At 33.0% G+C, this 22542-nt stretch overlaps 1 protein-coding gene across 2 annotated transcripts; it reads right to left on the bottom strand.

Annotated features, from left to right (window-relative positions):
• Window positions 1-18357: 18357 nt before the first annotated feature.
• LOC105774840 (uncharacterized) lies at window positions 18358-19272 on the bottom strand. Of its 2 annotated transcripts, none has more exons than XM_012597411.2 (3): window positions 18998-19272; window positions 18583-18669; window positions 18358-18431 (listed from the first exon to the last, which is right to left on the bottom strand). In XM_012597411.2, exons 1-3 carry the CDS (start codon window positions 19171-19173, stop codon window positions 18389-18391), a joined length of 306 nt encoding a protein of 101 aa, XP_012452865.1. In that variant the 5' UTR covers window positions 19174-19272; the 3' UTR covers window positions 18358-18388. The 2 variants fall into 2 exon arrangements, with proteins under 2 accessions (XP_012452865.1, XP_012452880.1); XM_012597426.2 differs by having other exon boundaries at window positions 18358-18436; window positions 18998-19271.
• Between the last annotated feature and the right edge of the window lie 3270 nt (window positions 19273-22542).

The raw sequence follows: 22542 nt of genomic DNA, 5'->3' as shown, positions 1-22542 counted from the left end.
TTTAACTATCAATGTAGTTAGTGATGAAAACCGTTAATTGGAAAGTTTAATTGAGTGCAAATTTAATATAAGGGTTAATCAATTTTTGCATTTTCTTAATGGTTTTCTTTACATATAAGCCTTTTATTTTTAAGAATTTAATTTCTCTATTTTAAAATTTAAAATTTAACTCCAATTGTTAACACCACTAAAATTTTTGTTAAATTTGTTTAAGTAACATTTAAATTTTTTTTAAATATCGATATGATAATCATGTAACAAGGCAATGAAGCATTGCAATGAACGTAAATTTAATAGATAATTTTATTTGTATTAACAATTTTAAAATTTTATTTGTATTAACAATTTTAAAATTTTTATTGTATTAACAATTTTAAAAATTACATTATTTTAATAAAAAACAATTTTAGTCACGTAGATTAAATATTTTGGTAACATTTTATAATCAATAAAATCCCAACCAAATTAACCATAAAAATATTTAGCAAAAATTTATTATGTATTTTGTCATATTCAGTATGTTCTAATTAGTTTATTACTTTTAATCAAAATAATAAGAAGAATCTTATTTAGTCGCTAACCTCTACCGATGCTAGAAAAGATTCCGTGAAGAAAGATAAATGTAATGGACATTATTTCTAGCATTTTGCTATAATGTAAGGTAGGGTTTGAAAATTAAAATTTCGAAAAAGATTACGGTGAATAAAGATAAATGCAATGGACATTATTATTGATACATTAATATGAATTGTTATGACACCAAATATATTTTAAACAATAAATTTTAAACATTAAAGTTTAATTTTAAACACCAAATAAATTTAAAGATTATTTGAGTAAATTGCAATTATATTTTAATTTAATTCATCAACAATTTCAAACATTAAATTTAAGCTTAAAATATGTTATTATTTTATCTATTTAATTAGGTAATATGTTATAAAGGTTAAAAGTATTAACTTATATGTCTCTATCTTTGCATATCGTATCAAATTAATTTCTAATATTTAGTTTATATCTAATTTTTTTGTTTTTTATTTAAATTGAGGTCTAATTAGATACAAATATAAAAATAATGATTTTCTTAAATATTGTTAAGAAAAACAAAAAAAAACCCATGTTCTCCATAATAACTACGAAGGAAAATAAATATATTGTATTTTTTGTTGAGTGTTGTTTAGTCTAGTTGTGTAGAGCATGCCTAATATTAACATATACCATTTTAAGGTCTCATTAACAGGTTATATAACTTACATAATACGACATAATACATAAATATATATCATATCTTAACTTACATAGTGAAATAATACTTATAAGTGAAAAACTTACCCTTGTAATATCTGCTGGAAAATCGACTTCCAAGAATTAAGAAATGGACCGGTCTTGGATGAATTTATCAAGGGTAAGCAACGAATATCGAAATGGAGTACAGACTTTTCTGAATTTTGCATTTCAATATTCAAGCCAAGAGAACATGATTCTTTGCCCCTGTAACAAGTGTGTCAACATAAACTGGCATTATCGTGAAGTTGTATACGAGCATTTAATTGTTGATGGGTTTGTTCGGGGTTATAAAAAATGGTTTTTCCATGGAGAATGTCCTCCTAGTACTTCCTCGTCAACAATGGATGTTTCTTATCCTGGTAGATCTTACCATCAGTCCGTTGGAGGGGATGACATGGAAGGTATGTTGCGGGATGCATTTAATATGCACAGTCATTGTTTGCATTCGTTCCCAGCCGACTTTGTGCCATCTGCTGATTGTAATGTTGGTCCAAGTACTTTTACTGAACCGGGAACAAGTGTACCTCCTGAAGAGCCGAATAGAGAAGCGGCGAAGTTCTAAACGTTACTTAATGACATGAACGAAGAACTATATGAGGGGTCAAAATTCTCCAAAATGGCTTTCTGCGTTCGTCTTTTCCAGTTAAAATGTTTGGGAGGGTGGACCGGAAACTCTTTGACAATGCTGCTAGAGTTTTTGAGAGAAATGTTTTCGTTTGCAAAAATCCCTCAGTCATGCAAAGATATGAAGAAAATGATAAAAGACTTAGGTCTTGGGTACAAAAAAATCCATAGTTACCGGAATGACTGCATGTTGTATTGGGGCGATCGAAGAAACCAACAGTGCTGTCATGTATGCGGCGAATCCCGTTGGATAAATAGAAACACAGAAGATGGGAACGACGACGAAAATGATGCACAACCAAGAACGAATCCGGTCAAGATTTTACGGTATTTTCCGCTGATACCAAGGCTTCAAAGGCTTTTCATGTCGTCGAAGACAGCGGAGTCAATGACGTGGCACCATGATGGACGAACCGATGATGGATTATTAAGGCATCCGTGATTTTTAGCTTGGAAATCATTCGACGATGAAATTTCCAACCTTTGCAAGCGATCCTAGGAGTGTGAGGCTTGGCCTAGCATCTGATGGATTTAATCCTTACAAGATCATAAGCACTGCGTACAGTACTTGGCCAGTAGTGCTTGTTCCTTACAATCTGCCTCCGTGGATTTGCATGAAGCAATCTTCCCTGATCTTATCTATGATTATCCCTGGAGAGAAAGGGCCCGGAAATGATATTGACGTTTATTTACAGCCACTTATTGAAGAGTTAAAACAATTATGGGCTGGTGTCGAGACATACGATGTGCTGAGAAAGGAGAACTTTAAATTATGTGCAACTTTGATGTGGACCATTAATGACTTCCCCGCTTATGCCAATTTATCCGGTTGGAGTACAAAGGGTCGTTATGCGTGTCCTTGTTGTGCTGCACAAACATGTTCACAATGGTTATACAATGGGAAAAAGTTCTCTTACATGGGGCATCGACGGTGGTTACCGGAAAATCATAGATTTAGATTCTAGAGTTCAGTATTTGACGGTACCGAAGAGTTCAGAGAAGCTCCTTCGCAGACAAGTGGATCTGATATCTTGTTCATGTTGAAAGATATAAATTTCAGTTATGGAAAGATGAACCACTCGGCAAACACGCAAATAAATAGAAGATCAAATGATGAAGCTGATGATGACTCCGATGAAGAGGATGATCCCAATGAGGCGGACTTGTGGAAAAAAAGAAGTATATTTTTTGAGTTGCCTTATTGGGAGCATCAGCTTTTACGACACAATCTTGATGTTATGCACATTGAGAAAAATGTCTGCGCGAACATTGTGGGTACAATTTTGAATGTAGATGGAAAATCAAAAGACAATCTTCAGAGTCGACTTGATTTAGTTCAAATGGGAATTCGACCTGATCTTCATCCGAATCCACTTCCTAATGGGAAATATCGGTTGCCGCCTTCAATTTTTTTTATGTTGAGGACAGAGAAAGAATTGTTCTATACGGTGTTGAAGGATATAAAGGTTCCAGATGCGTATGCATCAAATATATCTCGATGTGTTAGTGTTAAAGATCGAAGACTGTATTCGCTAAAATCACATGACTGTCACATCTTGATGCAAGATTTACTGCCAGTTGCTCTACGATGTTGTATGTCGAAGAAGGTGACGTCTTGTATAATTGAACTATCCAATATAATGAAAGCCATTTGTGGCAAAGTTTTGGATGTTCAAGAACTTTAGAAGGTACAGGATAGAGCCGCATTGACTTTATGCAACATGGAGAAAATCTTCCCACCTTCCTTCTTCACTATTATGGTTCACTTGATAATCCATCTCCCGGGAGAAGCAATTCTTGGCGGACCCGTTTTCTACCGATAGATGTATCCCATAGAAAGGTGTTAATTTATTTTAAAAACTCTCCTTCCCTAAACCCTATATGCCTTTAAGTACAACTTTTCATAATGTTGCATATCGTGTTTAGGTTCCTATCCAAATTAAAGTCTTACTGCCGCAACAAGCGTTATCCAGAAGGATCGATTGCTGAAGCCTACTTAGCAGAGGAATGTATGACCTTCTGTTCGCGATATTTGGATGATGTCGAAACAAGGTTGAGCAGACCAAATAGAAATGCTGGACTCACGGATCATAACTTGGCCGATACTTATTTGTTCCAAAGTTTTGGAGAACCAATCGGCAAAGTGGAAATTGCAGAATTAGATGATTTTTCGTGGGTACAAGCACATCGGTATGTTCTGTTTCACCAAGAATCAATGGAACCTTTACGCAAGTAAGTTCTATAAATTTGCCAAATATTGATCACCTTTAAATTGTTTATCTTCTAACAAGCGGAACATATTTTTTACATAGTGAGTACAAACAAATACTGAGATCTCGTTCGCGCTCCCGAAGAACACAACTTCGAGATATCAATAAGTTGTTCACAGAATCTTTCCACGAATGGTTAACCCAAACGGTATGCAATTGTACTAGTATTCATCGACATATAATTATAATCTTTTCTCATAAAATTTTTATCAACTTAGTTTACTTTTCGTACAATAGGTTTGGAGTGGGAAGAACGTGACCGACGAAGTTAAATGGCTTTCCCAATGTCCAAATCGGGTGGTTAAAAGATATAGTGCGTTCCTCATAAACGGATTCAGATTTCATACAAAACATCGCGAGAGATTGAGAAGAATGCAAAATTGTGGAATAGTTGTTAATTCCTCAATTACTAGTTATGCTAGTGCTAGGGACAACAATCCTGTCGAGGGAAATGTAGAATATTTCGGACTTCTTACTCATATAATTGAGTTGAATTACTACGGAAAATGGAAAGTTGTCTTATTTCGAGGTGATTGGGCCGATGTTAATACTGGTCGTGGAATTAAGCAAGATCAATTTGGTTTCACAATGGTGAACTTCACTCGATTGATTCATACAGGACAACAATTGATTGATGAGCCGTACGTATTTTCTTCTCAAGTCAAACAAGTTTTTTACTCAAAAGATCCAATTGATGAGGGTTGGTACGTTGTACTCCGTAACATCCCTAGGGACTTATTTGACATGGGCAGTGGAAGTAGAGATGGCATTGACGACAGAACACAAACTTTGCCATTTTCAGAACAAAACTTAAACGAAAACAACCCTAGTACTAGTAAACACAGTCAATGGGTCCGCCAGGATACGGACGAAGATATTTATGGATTATAATATAGTAAGCTTTTACGATTATTTAATTATATGGACGAACATATTATTATTGTAATTGTATATTAATTTTTTAACTAATTTATTTGTATTCCAGATAAAATGCCTAGAAGACCCGTGCGAGCGCACCGCATTGTTCAAGGTACTCCAGACTCGGTGGATACAAACAGCACTGAACAACAGACTGGTATTGGATCTTCAAATGTTTCGGTTACACACCTAAGGAACCTATAGAAGCTCAAAGTAATTTAACATTTAATTTACATGTGTGTTCACTTATTATTTATTTTATTTTATTAATTTCTTATATTACAATACTTTTATTTTCCAGCTGAAACTGGTGGGACGCGGAGAGTTCGCGGACGTACGCTACTGAGGGATTTATACGATCTAGATCCAGTCGAGTGTGTCCAAGTATCCAGTAATAGCTTTGGTCAACCTGTTGGATCAGAAGCTCGCCTTTTAGCAGGATACATAGGCATTCTAGCACGGAATGCAAATATGTTGCCAATTAACTTCGAGTCATGGCATAAAGTGCCCGAGAGTAACAAGAACCAAGCTTTCGATAACATTAAGGTAACAAAATGTGTATATCATTTATAATACTTGAGTTTAAGTTTCGTTTACATTTACTTTCTGAAGTTGTGTTTTTTGTAGGGGAGATTTGCTCTAGAGGTCTTCGATGCTTATGTAAAGAAGGCATTGGGAAAAAGATGGAGAGACCATAAGAGCACTTTAAAGAAAGACTATTTTAAGACAAAAACAACACTCGACGAGAGATTACAAAATGTCCCGCCGAGAATGCTGAGGTACCAGTGGGAAGAAGTCGTTAGATTTTGGACTTCGAAGAAAGGAAAGATATGTGTTACTCCAAAAATCTTGTAATTATTTTGGTTTATAGTATTTACTAATTAACGTACTAATAATTTCATAACGTAGGATCGTGAACGAGTTGGAACAAGTAGTAGGCAGAAACAAAAATTCACGCACACAGCTGGGTCGAGAAGTTTTACGTGTGTAGCTCGGTAGAGGTATTTTGAATTTTTAATCTTGGCGAGATATTTATTACTTTCTATCAAATAATATTTTACTATTGTATTGTAGGAAGTGTTGTTGGGTCAAAAAGTTGGACGCCTTCAACTTTTTGACATTACACATAGGAAGAAAGATGGAAACCCTATGACTCCTGAAGCTGCAGAAATTATGGTACGTTTGCTTAATACAATTTGACTTGTTTTAATTATTTATACTGTTTATTTTCTAATGGTTTTTATTACATTTCTTGTAATGCAAATATTGTTAAGTTATGTTGCATTTGTTTTGTTAATATATGTTGCGTTCTTAATTATGTGATTTATTTTTTAGGAAAAACTGAAGGATAAAAAGCGAGTCTGGCGATTGCTTCGGTGATAGTTCTGTTCATATTGACGACATTGATAACCGGATTATCACTGAAGTTTTGGGTCCTGAAAGGTATGGTCGGGTTCGATTTCAAGGATCTTTTGTTAACCCATCCCAATATTTTGGATCCAGCTCGCAACAATACATGCATTCGGGGAGTCAGGCTCAAGCTGAAGTTCAGAGGTTAAGAGACCAGATAGCTCAGATGCAAGCGGCAACGAGTGAGCAAATTACACAACTTAAAGCGGAGGCAACATCGAGAGAAGCTGAGGTTCAAAAAAGATATGAACAACTCCAGATACAACTTAAAGTAGATGCAGCAACGAGAGAAGCAGAGGCAGCAGCGAGAGAAGTTGAGGTTCAACGAAAGTATGAGCAAGCTAGCAGACGACTTAAAGAAGATCTTGCAATAGAGAGAGCAGCGGATGCAATGAGGGAAGCAGAACAACATAAAAAGTTCGATGAACTCCAGCAGCAGCTTCAGAATATGATGAAGATGTTTCAGCAGTCGCAACCGCCGTCGTCTTAGACTATCATTTAAATATACTTCAATTTTGACTTTGGTATTATCATTTTAACTTTTACAATTTCTGTCAGAATAATAGGAATTTTATTTATTGACATTTATTTTAAATATTATATAGATTTGGTTAGATTTGGTTGGTTAGATTTGGTTTCTTCTGATTTGTTTTTACAGGAGGGGGGCTGAAAAAAAAAACTTTTCAAATATGCCAAAATTAGCGGCGTTTTTTGGATAAGCGCCGCTAAAGACCATGGTCTATAGTGGCGTTTTTTGGCTAAGCGCCGCTAAAGACCATGGTCTATAGTAGCGTTTTTCGGCTAAGCGCCGCTAAAGACCATGGTCTATAGTGGCGTTTTTTGTCTAAGCGCCGCTAAAGACTATGGTCTATAGTGGCGTTTTTTGGCTAAGCGCTGCTAAAGACCATGGTCTATAGTGCCGTTTTTTGGCTAAGCACCGCTAAAGACCATGGTCTATAGTGGCGTTTTTTGGCTAAGCGCCGTTAAAGACCATGGTCTATAGTGGCGTTTTTTGTCTAAGCGCCGCTAAAGACCATGGTCTATAGTGGAGTTTTTTGGCTAAGCGCCGCGAAAGACCATGGTCTATAGTGGCGTTTTTAGGCTAAGCGCCGCTAAAGGTCTTGATCTTTAGCGGCGTTTATTATAAAAAGCGCCGCTAAAGTTACCGACGCTGTCATTAGCGGCGTTCTTTGCGACGCTGTCATTAGCGGCGTTCTTTGCGGCGCTTCGTAAAGCGCCGCTAAAAGTATTTGCGGCGCTAAAAAACGTCGCTATAGACCTAAAAAAGCGCCGCTAAAACCCTGTTTTGGTGTAGTGTTAGCCAAATTTCATCAAGAACAAGTGTCACATCCCAAGACTCGGGTTAGAAGAATTTGGATTAGTGGACCAAGAGTTGTCACACAATGACTCTTAGTTAAGAGTTTGTAAAATTATGAAAAGGATGAGTTACTGGGTTAATGGTTAAGAGTTAGTGCAATTGTCCTTTAAGACTTGAGTTTGATTCCCTTTTCTTGCAAAGCATTAAATTTTAGTATTTTTGCTTCCCTTGTGCCGTCCATAGTTGTTCCCTTGTGAACAAATTTCAGGCTGACTCAAATACTGATTTATCTTTGGATTAATTTGAAAATTTTGCAATTATTTTTAGTTTATCTGTTAACTTATCAGCTTTTTAAAATTAATCTGTGCATATTTTATTTTCTTATTTTTGTTCTTTCATTTGTTCCCTTTTCTTTCTCTCCCTTTTGTGTCATCCCTCTCTTCTCCTCCTATGCTTTTCTTTCTTTTTTTTCCCACTGCTCTTTCTTGATTTCCCCTTTTTGCTGCCAATTTTTATCACCCTTGCTACCATTTTTAAACACCATAATCGCTCCATTTTCTTTCCATTTACCCCTCCTCTTGCCCCACAAAATAACCACCATTGTTGCCCTTGTTTGTGGTGTTGTCACCCCATTAAAAACCATTAGTGGCTGCTGTTTTTTTCACCTTTTTCGGCCACTCTTACTTTTATCTTTCGTCACTTTTACCTTATTGAAACAACCCCTCATCACTTTTTTCACATTTGTGCATTCGATTTCATTCGAATCGGAAACCCAAATCTAGCGATCGAAGTGCGCAAGTGTTGTTTTTTTCTAGCATCGTTTTAGTTTGATTAATTCTTCTAATTTGGTCGAATGCTTCCACAGGCCATAGGTGGTTAATCCTTACTGAGTTGAGTACTAATTTTATGTTAGGAACCGATTTAAATGCTCCGGATCAGTATTGACTTTCGAGGTTGCTTTAATTTCTGTTCGAAGTCGAAGTAAAAGTAAGTAGTGGGTTTAAAAATTGGATCTAATGCTTCGGTTTAATTCCCATGTTTGGCCAAACCTGTAGGGGGAATTAGAGACCAATTTTAACTCGTGTTTTGGATATCTTATGTACAGATTAATTCGACCTAGTCTAGACTTAAGATCTAGGAGTTGTGGATTAAGCGATAGTATACCAGTTTAACATTAATCATGTGTTGGTTCTAAACCTTGTGTGTGATTGTATAATGATCTATAATTGTATTTGGTTGCTGAAAATTTGTGCATGGCCAAGTGGTCAATGAAATTGGTAGATTGACCGATTGAGTTAAGTAAATTAATCGAGTGATGTGCTTATTAAATATGTTTCTTGAATTGAATTTTTGCATGACTTGAAATTTAGTTATTGTGATATTGAGTATGCTTACTTTGTAAGCATGCCATTAATTGAAATTGAATTGACCAAAGCATGAAAGTATGTCATTGTTATTGATATATGGAAAGTATGATAAGCATGAATTGCTTCATTGAAAAGCATGCCATATTGCATTGCATGGGGTTGGTTTTGTGGATGATGGAGGAGTTTTGGGGAGTATTGGCGGTATAATCTCATTCATTGATTAGTCAGTATACTGCATCGGAGTATTGAGAAGATTGACAACTTGTCTGCAACCATTGATGGTTTACCTACAAACCATTAGCAGCTTGTCTGCAAATTGATATTGGCAATTCATTTGCAACCTTAATTAGCAATTTAACTGCAAGATTGATATTGGTGGTTCAACCACACTGGGCTTCGACTCCAATTGTTTGGTGTTTGGATGATGAGTTCTAGGGAACTTATGGTGTGCAGCGGATGGTATGTGTAGGACTTGCATTGTTGCATAAAGTGTGCCATGAATATGACTTTGAGAAATTGATTGAATTGATGCCATAATTTTTTTGTAAAATTGCTACCTGATTATTGATTGTCTTACTGGTTGAAATTGTGAATATTCTTTAGTTGCCTTGTTTAGACTCACACTGAGTTCTTGTAATAGCCTAATTTTCAGTGGTGTCGGAAACAGTAATTCGAGATCACTAAATCCGACCAATAAGTCTTAAAATTTAGTAAAATAATAACTATGGGTCAAGTGTGAATTTAGAATAATTTTTGAATTAGTGAATTTTGTGATTTATTGAATTTTGTGATTTATTGAATTTTGTGATTTAAAAAGAATTTAATAGGTAAATTGGGGCTAAAATGAGGTATCGAGACCTCGAGTTCATAAACCGAGCCATAAATATTTTTATAAATATTTATGGAGTGTCATTGAGTTAGTATAAAAGTTTCATTAGAAAATTTTAACGTTTGGATAGTCAATTAATTAAAAGGACTAAATTGAAAATAGTGCAAAATTTGTTAAATTATGATTAAATAGCTTAAGTGATAAATAAGGAGGGACTTAAGGTATAAATATGTCAATAAGGGATAGTTTAGATGGCATAAGAAAATAAAAATTTGGAAAAGTGATGTAATAAGGGCAAAATTGGAAATTTTGTAAAAGTTAACAAATAAAATCTTAATTAAAAGAGTTTCTAGGCAATTCTTCACATTTCTCAGCAAAAACACCATTGAAGAGTTACTCCAAGCTGGTTTTTCATATATTTGAACCATGCAAGTTTAATTCTTGATTATTTCTTGTAATTTTGTGATTTTGATACTTTTACAATTAGGTCCAACTAATTATTTCATTAGTTATTGATTTCATGGATGATTTTGAAAGTTACCATTGATGAGTGCTGGATTTTTATGATGAATGAACATGGAATTAAAGCTTTAATTTTATTATATGATGATTTTATTAAGTAATTTTGATAGAAATTGATTTTACGGATCTAATTGTGAAAAATTTTAGAATTAGGGTTTGGTGTTGTGGTTTTGAATATAAAAGGCAATATAGTAGTCTAAAATGGTTGGAAAAGGTGTTAATTGAGAAAAATTAGGTCAATTGAAGGGTTAATTGAGTATGGACCAAATTGTAAAAATTGTAAATTTGGGGGGTAAAAGTGAAATTTCAAAAATTGAAAGACATAAATTGTGAAGTAGACTAGTATTGAATTAGATGCTAATGAATGGATAAATTTATATTGTAGATCGGGAATCCAAAGATAAACGCGGAAAAGCGAAAGTATTGAACTAGTTTCTGAACTTTTACAACTCCTGCAAATTGGCCCGGTAAGTTCATATGGCTGAACTTTTATGATTAATTGTTAATGTGGGAATGATATACTGTATCAATTCGTGTATTGTTGTTGAAATATGATTATGGTAAAAATGAGAATAAAATGAGATTGTTAGTTCAAATTAAGGGATACGCAGGATTGAGTACATACGTTCGGTAACCAGTGATGAATTGACAAATAAGTCCATGGTGAATCCATGGCAAATTGTGAAAAATAGGTATGGTGTTTCAGTGAAGAAAACCATACTGAGTTGTGAAAAGTAGGTATTGTGTTTTAATGAAGAAAACCATACTGAGTTGTGAAAAGTAGGTATGGTGTTTCAGTGAAGAAAACCATACTGAGTTGTGAAAAGTAGGTATGGTGTTTCAATGAAGAAAACAATACTGAGTTGTGAAAAGTAGGTATGTTATTTCAATGAAGAAAACCATACTGAGTTATAGCAATGTGAAATATTCAAGCAAATCGTGGCATCGGGCAAACGATGTACTCAAATCCGTAAGGCGATCCTTAATTTGATAGGTATTTGTAAGTGCAATTGAAGCTAAATGTTGGAATATAAGTTGACACCTGATATTGAGCTCGATTGGATAGATTCACTATTTGAGATTGTGGTTGGCAGGAAATGTTGAATTTTTATTTGTTTATCAATATTGTTAGTGAAATTGTGGTAAGATTTTATTATGAGCCTATGAACTTACTAAGCTTTCTGTAAGCTTACTAGTGTGTGTTTATTGTTTCTTGTAGATTGATATATATATGTTCGGAGGATCGGATCTACATCAACGATCACACTATCCAGATTTACTCCGGTAGATTTTGTTAAACAACTTTTTGATTTATATGGCATGTATAGGGACTTGGTCAATTTGTGTGTATCCTTATGATATGGCTAAGGAGTAGCAAGTAAATATTCGATAATGATTAGTTAATGAAATCACTATATAGGAACGTGTTTTGGTGTTGTGTGTGCTTAAATGATAGTTAATACAAAGAAATGATAAAAGAGTAAAAATTTGCAATGAAACAGTTTTTGGACAGCAGCAGTGATGTGAATTTGAAAAATTGCCAAGGATAGTAGAAATGGAATTAAAGGGTGAATGAGATATAGAATTAAATATTATTGAGTCTATTTTCATATGAAATAAACGATGTAGACAAAGAAATTTTCTATTATGAGATATTTGAATTTTAGTGAGATAGGGTCAGAATGGCTTCTGAAGTCCCCTATTCTGACTTTAGAAATCCATTAAAAATTGTACAGAAGGAATTATGAATTATAATTTATATGCCTAGATTAATTAGTGGGTCTATTTTCAGTAGAAACAAGTGGAAGTACCATATAAAGTCTGTAAAATAAAAAAATTGATTTTTAGTGAATAGAGGTTAGAACCGTTAGATAGTGAAAGAGGGGAGGCTTTAGTGAATAAACTGTACTAATTGGCTAAACCAAAAATTCTGAAAATTTTATGGTAAAAGGATATATGAGTCTAGTTTTAGGGAAAATTTACAAATCTAAATTTAAAGTTTTTTTAGCTCGAGTTATAATTAAATTAGTGACTATTGCGCAGGTGGACAGTTTTATTGTGAATGATGAAATAAATTATTTTTGATTAGTTCAAGTATTCAGAAAATTTTTAATGTTCCCAGTTTGAACCTGAACCATTTCCATTGCATATTTTAGGGTCTCAAGAGTTCTTTTAGGGTCATGTTGATTGAATGTGAGCGAATTAATTTTAAAAGCCACTTTTTATACTCCGAACTAGTAAGTTAAGTCAGGTAATGCCTCGTGCTCGACTCCGGCCATAGTCTCGGGTAAGCGGTGTTACAGTTCTTGAAGCTTACCCCCTTAGTTTAAAATTTTCAGGTAATCCATGAGCTTAGGACTTGATTTGGGCCTTTGGAATTCTCGTATCAGACACTGGACTTATTTAAAATTTAAAATTTAAAATTAATTTTTGGTTGGAATTGTAATTGTTTTTTATTTTTATTGGGACCGTGGCTTGGGTTAATATTTTGGGTTTAATTGCTTGCATTTTTTTTATTGCATTGAATTAACCTAATAACCGGTAATTGCAAGATATTGGGCCTAAGTAAAAATTATGATTTTTCGCTGCGTAGTAAAGAAATAGATTTTGAAAATATAAACTGTTTTGCAATTTGATTGCGTTTTTTCACCCAAAATGTCAATACTAAGTAAATGAACTATAATTACAAAGATGATTTTAAAATTTGATGTTTTAACAAAGATGATGAGTTTTGTAAACCTTGACAAAAATGATGATTTTCAAAGAACGGTTTTATTTGGCCATTTCGATGGTCCATGTAGCCTTCAAAATTTGACCGTAACATCTAGGTCGGGTTTAGGAAGTTAAAACAAGTGTCTCTATAATCGAATTAGACTCTCTCTTAAGAGTCCTAGTTTAATTCAGTTCCCTTGTTCATAATTTCTTCTTATTTTGTTTTATTTGTTACTTTCTTTAATTAGATGTAACTCGACTTGTTTGCGTTTCAGGTTGATGTGATCCGGCCCGGGAGAGTTGAGTCGATTCACGTGTTTGCTTCGATCGCTGACGAGGAGAATGTCTGGGCGTTGAAATCGCAAGTTTGGTTATGATATGCGGAAGCTAACAAAGTGGTTTTGGGAATGAACGGAGGGTTTAGAAATATGTAGGTTCGGTTTAATGATAAAGAAATAAAGGATTATAAGTCATATAGGTGGTGGATGTGGAAAAACAATCTTAAGAACAAGAAAGAACCAACACTATATCAAAGTGCTGACCCAAGACTTATACGTCACTTAAGGTGGATCTTGACCCGCTAACTAGGAAGTTAGGAACCAAAGGTATATTTTGGAGAACGCCACACTCGGTGATGAGTGATAAGTTCAAAGAAACAAGTCGGGAAGATGCCACTAGCAACGTTAGATAAGTCGAACAAGACTAGTACGAAATAAGAGAAGAGGTAAACTCACTCGTGAGCAAAATGTTCATAAAATTTTATCAAAGTTCCAAAAGTCAAAAGTTCCTTCAAAAGGCTGATTACACACATATTTATAATGCTAAAAAAAAAGGATAGATGAATGGTCACAAGTATTCATCTTAAAAGCTGAAATAAAGCTCAAGTCTCTTGGAATTCTTGAACCAAATAACTCCACCATTTAATTCACCTCAATTCAGTTGCATAATTGACCTTGAATGCTTAAAAAGTGACTCTTGAAATGTCATTTGGTTAGTTGAATAGTCACCAGCACCTTAATGGTGTTTTGAATGCTTGGATTAATTCTTTTGAAGTTGTAACACCCATTACCCGTATTCGACACCGGAATAGGGTACGAGGCATTACCAGAACACATACACTTGTAAACATATTTAACCGAGTTATAAAATTTCATCTAAATTAAAACTTTCAAAATTATTAACATGCTGTTATAACTCTTCACAATATATCCTCAAAATATTATATTCATAATAAATAGGGCCTACGAGACCCGACACATACTCATGCTCACAATTCGAATCATATCACTAGCAATTTCCATTTAATTCACGTACAATTCAATATCATTAATTTCAGTACTAATACGTATTTGCCATTTAACTCAACGTATATCGATTATATCATTCATTAAAACATTTATGAAATTCTCAATTTTGCAATGAAAATATCACTCTAGCTTAAATAACAACATCATTCCCTTTTTCGTCATTTTTCCCTTCAAGTATGAACTTACTAATTCATCACTGTTCCACACCCGTTCCTATGCATATTACACAAAAACATAAACATATCATTCAACCATATTTGCAAACTAGTGCATTTAAACATAATTCTTTTTGGAACTAACTACATGATACCATTTCAATAGAGATTACATAATTTAAACCTTACCACCCTTTCATGATCACAAGCATATTTCCTTCTAGGCACTTATCATTACAATTCATAACTTATGAGTTTAACGTGGCATAATTCAGCTACAACTTGGCCAAAGCCTAAGCATGTACACCAAACATGTTAGCCAAATAAACATATAGCATAAGTATCATAAGCATAGATGAGCACAACATTTATTCATGTATCAAACTTACCAACATGTGTTAATTCATAAATCATTCATGACATTACTTCATGCCAAATCATATACCAAATATACCATACATACATACTATGAAACTTTATTTTCCCACATGAGCTTTAACCATGACCAATAATTCTAATTTAACGTTTTTCGATTATAATCGGGCATATGACCAATTATTCATGAATTATTCATTTTTTTTCCAATTTTCCTCCTCCTCCTCTCCATTCCACATCCTTAATGTATATAACACACTTAAACAACATTATCCATACTTTCACCTTTTTTTCCTAAATGTAAATTCAAGCTGTCTTTCTAAGTTAGAATCACTATTTTATTTATATCTCGAGCTAAAGAGCTCCAAATTAAGATCCGTTAATTTTACCTGAAACTAGACTCACATATCTTATTATCATAAAATTTTCAAAATTTTTGGCTTATCCCATAAGTACAGTTTATTCTTTAAATTTTCCCTCATTTCACTACCTGACAGTTCTGATCCCTCTTCACTAAAAATTAATTATCTCATTGTACAGAATTTAGATAATATTATCGTTTGTTTCTTTTGAAAATAGACTTACTCAGGATTCTAAAAATATAAACTTTAGCCCATAATTATTTTTTTACAATTTTTAAAAATTTTGCAAAGTCAGAGCAGGGGATTTCGAAATCATTCTAGCCCTGTCTCACTAAAATTTAAATATATCATAATATAAAACTCTTTTGCTTTCTCTGTCTCTTTTATGTGAAAATACTCATTAAAATTTAATTTAATATATTATTCAGCCTCTAATTCAATTTCCACTATTTTTGGTGATTTTTCAAAGTTAGTTTCCTGCTGCTGTCCAAAACTGTTTTAGTGTAAAATGTTGATAACCAAATTTATAACACCCTCCTTTCCTTTCTCTACAATATTTCTCACCACTTCCTCTTATTTCCCTTCACTAACATATCAAGAACATAGAACCTTATATAAATAAACTCTACATTAACATCAATTTCATACTTTTTCAATAATATCAAACTCAAAAATATATTGAAATCTTGATGTTCTTACCTTGTCCTATAGATTTCAACCTTTAACTTGATTTTCTCTCTCCTCCAACTTCTTTTTCTTGAATCTAACTTGATATTCTAGCTCCCCATGGTCTCTTTGTTATTTTTCTCTCTTGGTAACTATGAAAATTCTTTTGATTTCTAAGTGAAAATGGTGAATTTTTGGTAAAAGGACTAAATTGTAAAGAAAAGAAAATTTCCGTTCTTTCTTTTCTCTCCTCACGTTGGAGGCATGAAAGATGATAATAATTCCTCATCTTTCTCTCCTTATATATTAAATACAATAATAATAAAATATCTCATTAAAATATTAATAAACTAATATTTATTTAATTAATTAATCTAACATATCACCAACATCATCATTGCCTTCTAGATTTCTCTCTCTTCTAATTGACCATTTTTCCCTTCATAATCTTTTAAAATTCCATCATTGAGTCATCACTTAATTTGGTAAAATTATGATTTAGTCCATCAAAATTCTTGACTTATTCAATTTGGTCCTGATTCATCCATTTTCCTTAGTTTCTAGATCCTTCCACCCTTAAAATATTTGAACTATTGATCCTTCAACATTTTCATATTACACTTTAACCCCTCAAATTTTAAGTATTTACTCTTGGACAACAAAACTTTTCTCACTTTTGCGATTTAATCCTTTCTTGAATTATTATGTCATAATATACTTCCCAATGTTGCAATAACTCAAAATTTCCCTTTTTGTCACTTTATTTCCTTATTTTACTATACCAAGGATAATATCTTACTATAAAAATTTTTAAGATATTATATTTGTGGTCCCGAAACCACTGCTATGACTAGGCCTGAATTCGGGCTGTTACAGAAGCAACAAAAATGGTAGGTAGTTGAAAAGCTTGCTGCCAAATTTAAAGAAGCAATAATCCACTCTTTAAACTCTTTTAAAAGATGTGTTAAACCTCCTTTATAAGAGCCCCTCAACTTTGTAACCGAAAATGACTTGAACAACCACTTTATTTAATTTGTAAGAGCCTTGAATTGTAACGGTTATAACTTGAAAAAACTCCTGCAATAAACACATTAAAATGAGCTTATTAAACACATGTAAACACTTATTAAACATAACACACATTAATACTTAAGTAAATGAACTAAACGATATGCATCAATTATTCCAGCAACTAGTTAATTAGAGAAGCATAATTAAATGAACTTAACTCATGCATCAATAAATAATCCTAGGAACTAGATTAATTAAGAAGCATCTATTAAATGAAGTTCAATAATAACTCAATTATTAAAACTAAGATGAGTTGTATTAATGACCAACAACTCATTTATTAATCTAAGATGAGTTATTAACTAAGATGAACTCAATTAATTAAGATGAGTAATTTATTCAAGCAACTTAATTAAAAATAAAGTCCAACAACTCAATTTATTAACAAACTGAAATTAAACGTCTCATTTTGCACTTGGGCCCCTCGAGTTTAGGCCAATCCCGATGTCGTCGAGATGTATCGAAACATGATGCGACTGGGTTCGCATTAGAGGTGATCATGGGTTGGGCGGCCCGGCCTAGCCTGACGGCCCGCCCGAAATATAGGAGAGTTCAGGTAAAAATATAGACCCGAAATATGGGTTTGGGCAAAATACGAGCATTTAGAAAATGGCCAGGCTTCGGGTAAAACTTTTTTGGCTCGGGTCCGGCCTGGCCCAAATATATAATAAATATTTTTTTTTAAAATACATTTCCCATTTCCCATTAGACATTTAGTATTTATATAATAAATATTTATTTTTTATTTTTTATTTTTTATTTTAAAGTATTTTTAAAATAAATTTTTTATTTTTTTATTTTTAAAATACATTTCCGAATATAATAAATTGGTTGCAAAAATGACGATGAGGATGATGTTTCTTCGGTTGCTTTTTAGGATACTTCCTTTCTAATTGTTGAAAATTTAATTTAGCTTACAATTTATATTTTGTTATAAAATTAAATATGTTGATTGGTTAATGTATGGATATTCTGGTTGGTTGATTATATTTTGCAGGTTTTTATACAATTTTGGTGTTTACTAAAAAAAATGGGTCTGGCCGGTCGTGCTCGGGCTTAGGAATTTTTTCCCGGGCCGGGCCGGGCCTGGACAAAATTTTAGGCCCATATTTCAGATTGGGCCCGGTCCTAGGACGAATCATCACCTCTAGTTCGCATCACAGGTTTAATCAAACTCCAAGTTTCCTTTATTCATCTAGAGCCCTAGGCCAAATCTGCGACTTGTCAAACTTGTAATCCTGTTCTGCACGCATCCATATCGACAAACGTCATTATTATTGTAGAAGCCCAAATTTGCTGGCCCAGTAAAAAATAAAAACCTACACCTAAAGCCCAACAAAATTTAAAAATTACAGCAGGAAACCCCAGCTACTGTTGCTACTGCCGTACCTAAGTCCACCCCTAGCCACCAGCCTCCTCACGCATGCCTCTGCCACCACCATATGCGCCGCTCCCGCTCCTTCACGCGTCTGACACCTGCAAGACCAAGGCAACACGCAACAACAAAGAAAAAAACAATGTAAAAAAACAAGACAGAGACTAAAGCGTTTGTAATCGGGTTATAAAAACCGCAAGCACTGCTCATATTGCTTCTTCTTCGATTTTCCTTGTAAAAACCCACATCAGAAATCTAAAAAAGCTGAATAGAAATTTTAAAAGGTTGAATCCTTGCTATTTCTTCTTGGTTTTCTCTTATTTATTTGATCTTATTTTGTTTTATTTATTTATTTATTTATTTATTTATTTATACAAATCTATTCTAAAGTAATTAAAAAAATCAAAAAAAGAGAAAAGAAAAGAATACCTGAATCGGCCCTTGGACTGGCCGGCGATGGTCCTTTGCCGTCGTCGGATTCGGGCTCGAGAGGGGCCAAAGGTCTTGTTTTCTCCTCGACTCCCCTTCCAAAAGTTCAGGCCCTCTGAATATGCTTCAACTGCGCAGATCGGGAACTCCGTCGCGCGACGCCGGCCACCGGCCATGGCGGCGATTTGGAGCGGTCGAGAAAAGGGATTGAGGGGTTTGGGATCTTCAGTTCGTCTGAAAGAAAAGAGAAAGAAATGGGGGCTGATTTCTTTTTTAGGGTTTTATTTATTTATTTTTTATTTATAAGATTCCATACGGCGCCGTTTGAAAGGGAGACCTGCGCACTTTTGCCCTAATGGGTAATTTGCGCCTTCGGTCCCTCCATTTCGCGTTGAAATGCAATCTGACCTTTTTATTTATTTATTTAAATTTGGGCTGCGAGTTCTGTGCCTGTTTCAATTGGGTCCTTTGACCATGTGTGCCCTTTGCACTGAAACGCCGCGCACAAGGGGGCTTGGGATGTTTTCTCCTTCGCTCCCTCATACTTTCAGCGTGTGGCGAATTGGTCCCTCTTTCCTTTGTTTCTTTTAAATTTAACCCCTTTTTTCCTTTATTTTTTGGTTATCTTATTAATTAAATTGATAAATGTGATATTATTTTTTTTATTTACATACTGTTATTATCCCTATTTTTATTTTTATTTTACTTCAAATTTTACTATATATATATATACATATTTAATATTTATATACACATACGCTTACATTTATATATTATAACTTACATACATATATGTATTTGCCTGCATACTTTAAATTTTTATATATGTACATACTTATATATCCTCTTTTATTTTCATAAATATATATACACGCATATTTATACATATTCTTTATATTTTAAAATTTATTTCTTTTTATGTATTTTCTATATTTTATAATTCATAAGCATACATTTTAATATATATATATATATATATATATATAAATATACGTTTTATTTTTTTTTAAAATACATATATATATATGCCTACCTTTAGGTTTTATTTTATTTATTCATTCACTATTTTAAATATTAATTTTGTTTATTTTAATCCTTGCCATTATTATTGCAATTTCATTCTATTAATTATTTATTTGTCATCTTCAAATGTTTTAAAATCTAAATCTATTAGAATTGTATTTGTTTTGTTATTATATTAATATTATTGTTATATTGTTTCTTACATTATTATTCATGCATTTCAATTTATTTGTATCTATGTTATGTGTATACTTTATGATGCATATTATGTTATGGATTTTAAGTCTATGTTGCATATTCATTATAGGTCGTGTACGGCATTCTTTCCGTTCTGAATAATTTCTTTTCAAATATAATCAAAATCGCACGCATTTGTTTTTTAAAATTCCACTAAATCATACTCAAAATTCGAAAGGGTAAAATTTCGAAAATAAAGCCAATATTCCGTATTTAGAAGATTCGAGAAATCGTGCCCTAACTTACTGAACTTCGATTTTTCTCGCGTTGATCCTAAATAATCGAATATCCTTTTAAAATTAAAATAAATGAGGTTTAAATAAAAAGGCAAGCTTACTCTCGAAAATACGATGTGTTGTGTCCTAACTTACTGGATGTGACATCTTGTTACTTCGAGATAAGAATGCATTTTTCCATTTTGATTTATTCGAGTAATTTTAAAATAACATACATAAAGAAGGATCGTATTTTTTAATTCTTTAAAGTTATCAATTTTCGACACCAAGACATTAAGTAATCAACTAGGTACCAATTTTGGGCGTATCGAGGGTGCTAATCCTTCCTCGTGCGTAATCGACTCCCGAACCTGTTTTTCTGAATTTCGTAGATCAAAAGCGTTGTTTTAATAAAAATTAAATCGTTTATTAAAAACAATCACTTTTCGAGGTGACCCGATCACACCTCATCAAAAAAGATTGGTGGCGACTCACATTTTCGTTTTTTTTTCAAAATTCAAGTTGACCCCGTTTTTATCAAAAAAATGGTGTCAACAATTATTTTTTATATTGATAAATAACCTTATAACGAATGCCTATAAATTTATCAAAAGCCAACAAACAAATTGACATAATTTATTTAGACTAAACCACATATCCACGTAACTTGAATTGCATATGTAGCTTATGCTTAATAATTTTAATATTTTTTGTTTGGCTAAGAGGGGGAAAGTAAAAATGAATTGCTTTGATATTTTTTTTCAATTATAACCTTACTTAAAAGAGATATAATTAGAGGTGCTCATGGGCCGGGCCGGGTCGGGTTCGGGCCGAGCCCATAAAAAATTTCGGCCCGGCCCGAAATATGGGCCTGAAATTTTGCCCAGGCCCGGCCCGGGAAAAATCATAAGCCCGGGCCCGGCCCGGCCCATTTTTTATTAAATCCCAAAAAATTATTTTAAAAATATTTTAAAATTAAAAAAAGTATTTTAAAAATATTTTAGAATTAAAAAATGTATTTTAAAAGTATTTTAAAACCAAAAAATAAATATATTTATTATATCGGGCCGGGCCTGGGCCAAAAAAGTTGTGCCCGAGGCCCGGCCTGTTTTCTAAACGGGCCTCATTTTTTTGCCCAAGCCCATATTTCGGGCCTATATTTTTACCCAAACCCTCCTATATTTCGGGCGGGCCGCCCGGCCCATGAGCACCTCTAGATATAATAATTAAATTAGATTATAGATTATAGAAAATGAATGTTCTTCATAAAATCATAATTAAAAGTGTTAACCAAAAAAAGTATAAATTAATTTGATAAAATATTTTTAAAAATAAAAATTGTAATAATTCTAAAAATGTAGAAATTAAATTTGATAGTTTTAAATTTGATACAAAATTAAAAAGTAAAAAGAGTTCAAATATTTTAAAGAGTTGTAATAATTCATAAAAGAATATTTAAAAAATAATAAAACCATTTACAACAAAGTAATAAAATATTAAAAATAGAATAAGTTCAACATATTAGTAAGAGAAATTTCAAAGGAAAAAAATATTAAAATAAATAAGGATGAAAATGACATTTAAAAAATTATTATATTTTATTTCCTCTCATTTTCCTTATTAGAAAACAAGAAAAAGAAAATATATAGAGGGTAAAACTATGTATTTATAAAGTAAAATTCACACAAAAATACCCTTAATAAATTAAAGGAGTTTTTCAAGGTTTTTAGCATATTTGCATCCTAAACTTGTAGGCCAATTTTGGGTCGTGAAATAAGTCTGATTTAAATCTTCTAATTCCCTTTGTAATAATACATTATCGACCCAAGTTGGAGTGCTATAGCTCAATCTTTGCTCACTTTCACTTAAACCGTTCAAAATAAAATAATTAAAAACTTAAATAATATGATTTTTAAAAAAGATCATACTTTTATCGACTCATGCAATTAAATGGCAACTTACCTTGTGTTTTTAATATTTAGTGGGAAGCGACGGTGATTGATAACAACTCATGGGATTATAACAAACACTAGACTACTTACAGCAGAAAAAAACAATAGTCACTGAATC

This window comes from Gossypium raimondii, chromosome 1 (genome assembly GCF_025698545.1).
Source record: "Gossypium raimondii isolate GPD5lz chromosome 1, ASM2569854v1, whole genome shotgun sequence".
NCBI classification, from domain to species: domain Eukaryota; kingdom Viridiplantae; phylum Streptophyta; class Magnoliopsida; order Malvales; family Malvaceae; genus Gossypium; species Gossypium raimondii.
This window is presented reverse-complemented; position numbering and strand designations above follow the sequence as displayed.

Excerpts from the sequence above, each read along its gene's own strand:
- LOC105774840 (XM_012597411.2), bottom strand. The coding sequence starts at position 19,173 with ATGGCCGGTGGCCGGCGTCGCGCGACGGAGTTCCCGATCTGCGCAGTT. Across the intron at positions 18,670-18,997 it reads CAGTCCAAGGGCCGATTCAG|GTGTCAGACGCGTGAAGGAG; the intron begins GTATTCTTTTCT and ends TTGGTCTTGCAG. Across the intron at positions 18,432-18,582 it reads GTGGCTAGGGGTGGACTTAG|GATTACAAGTTTGACAAGTC; the intron begins GTACGGCAGTAG and ends CGTGCAGAACAG.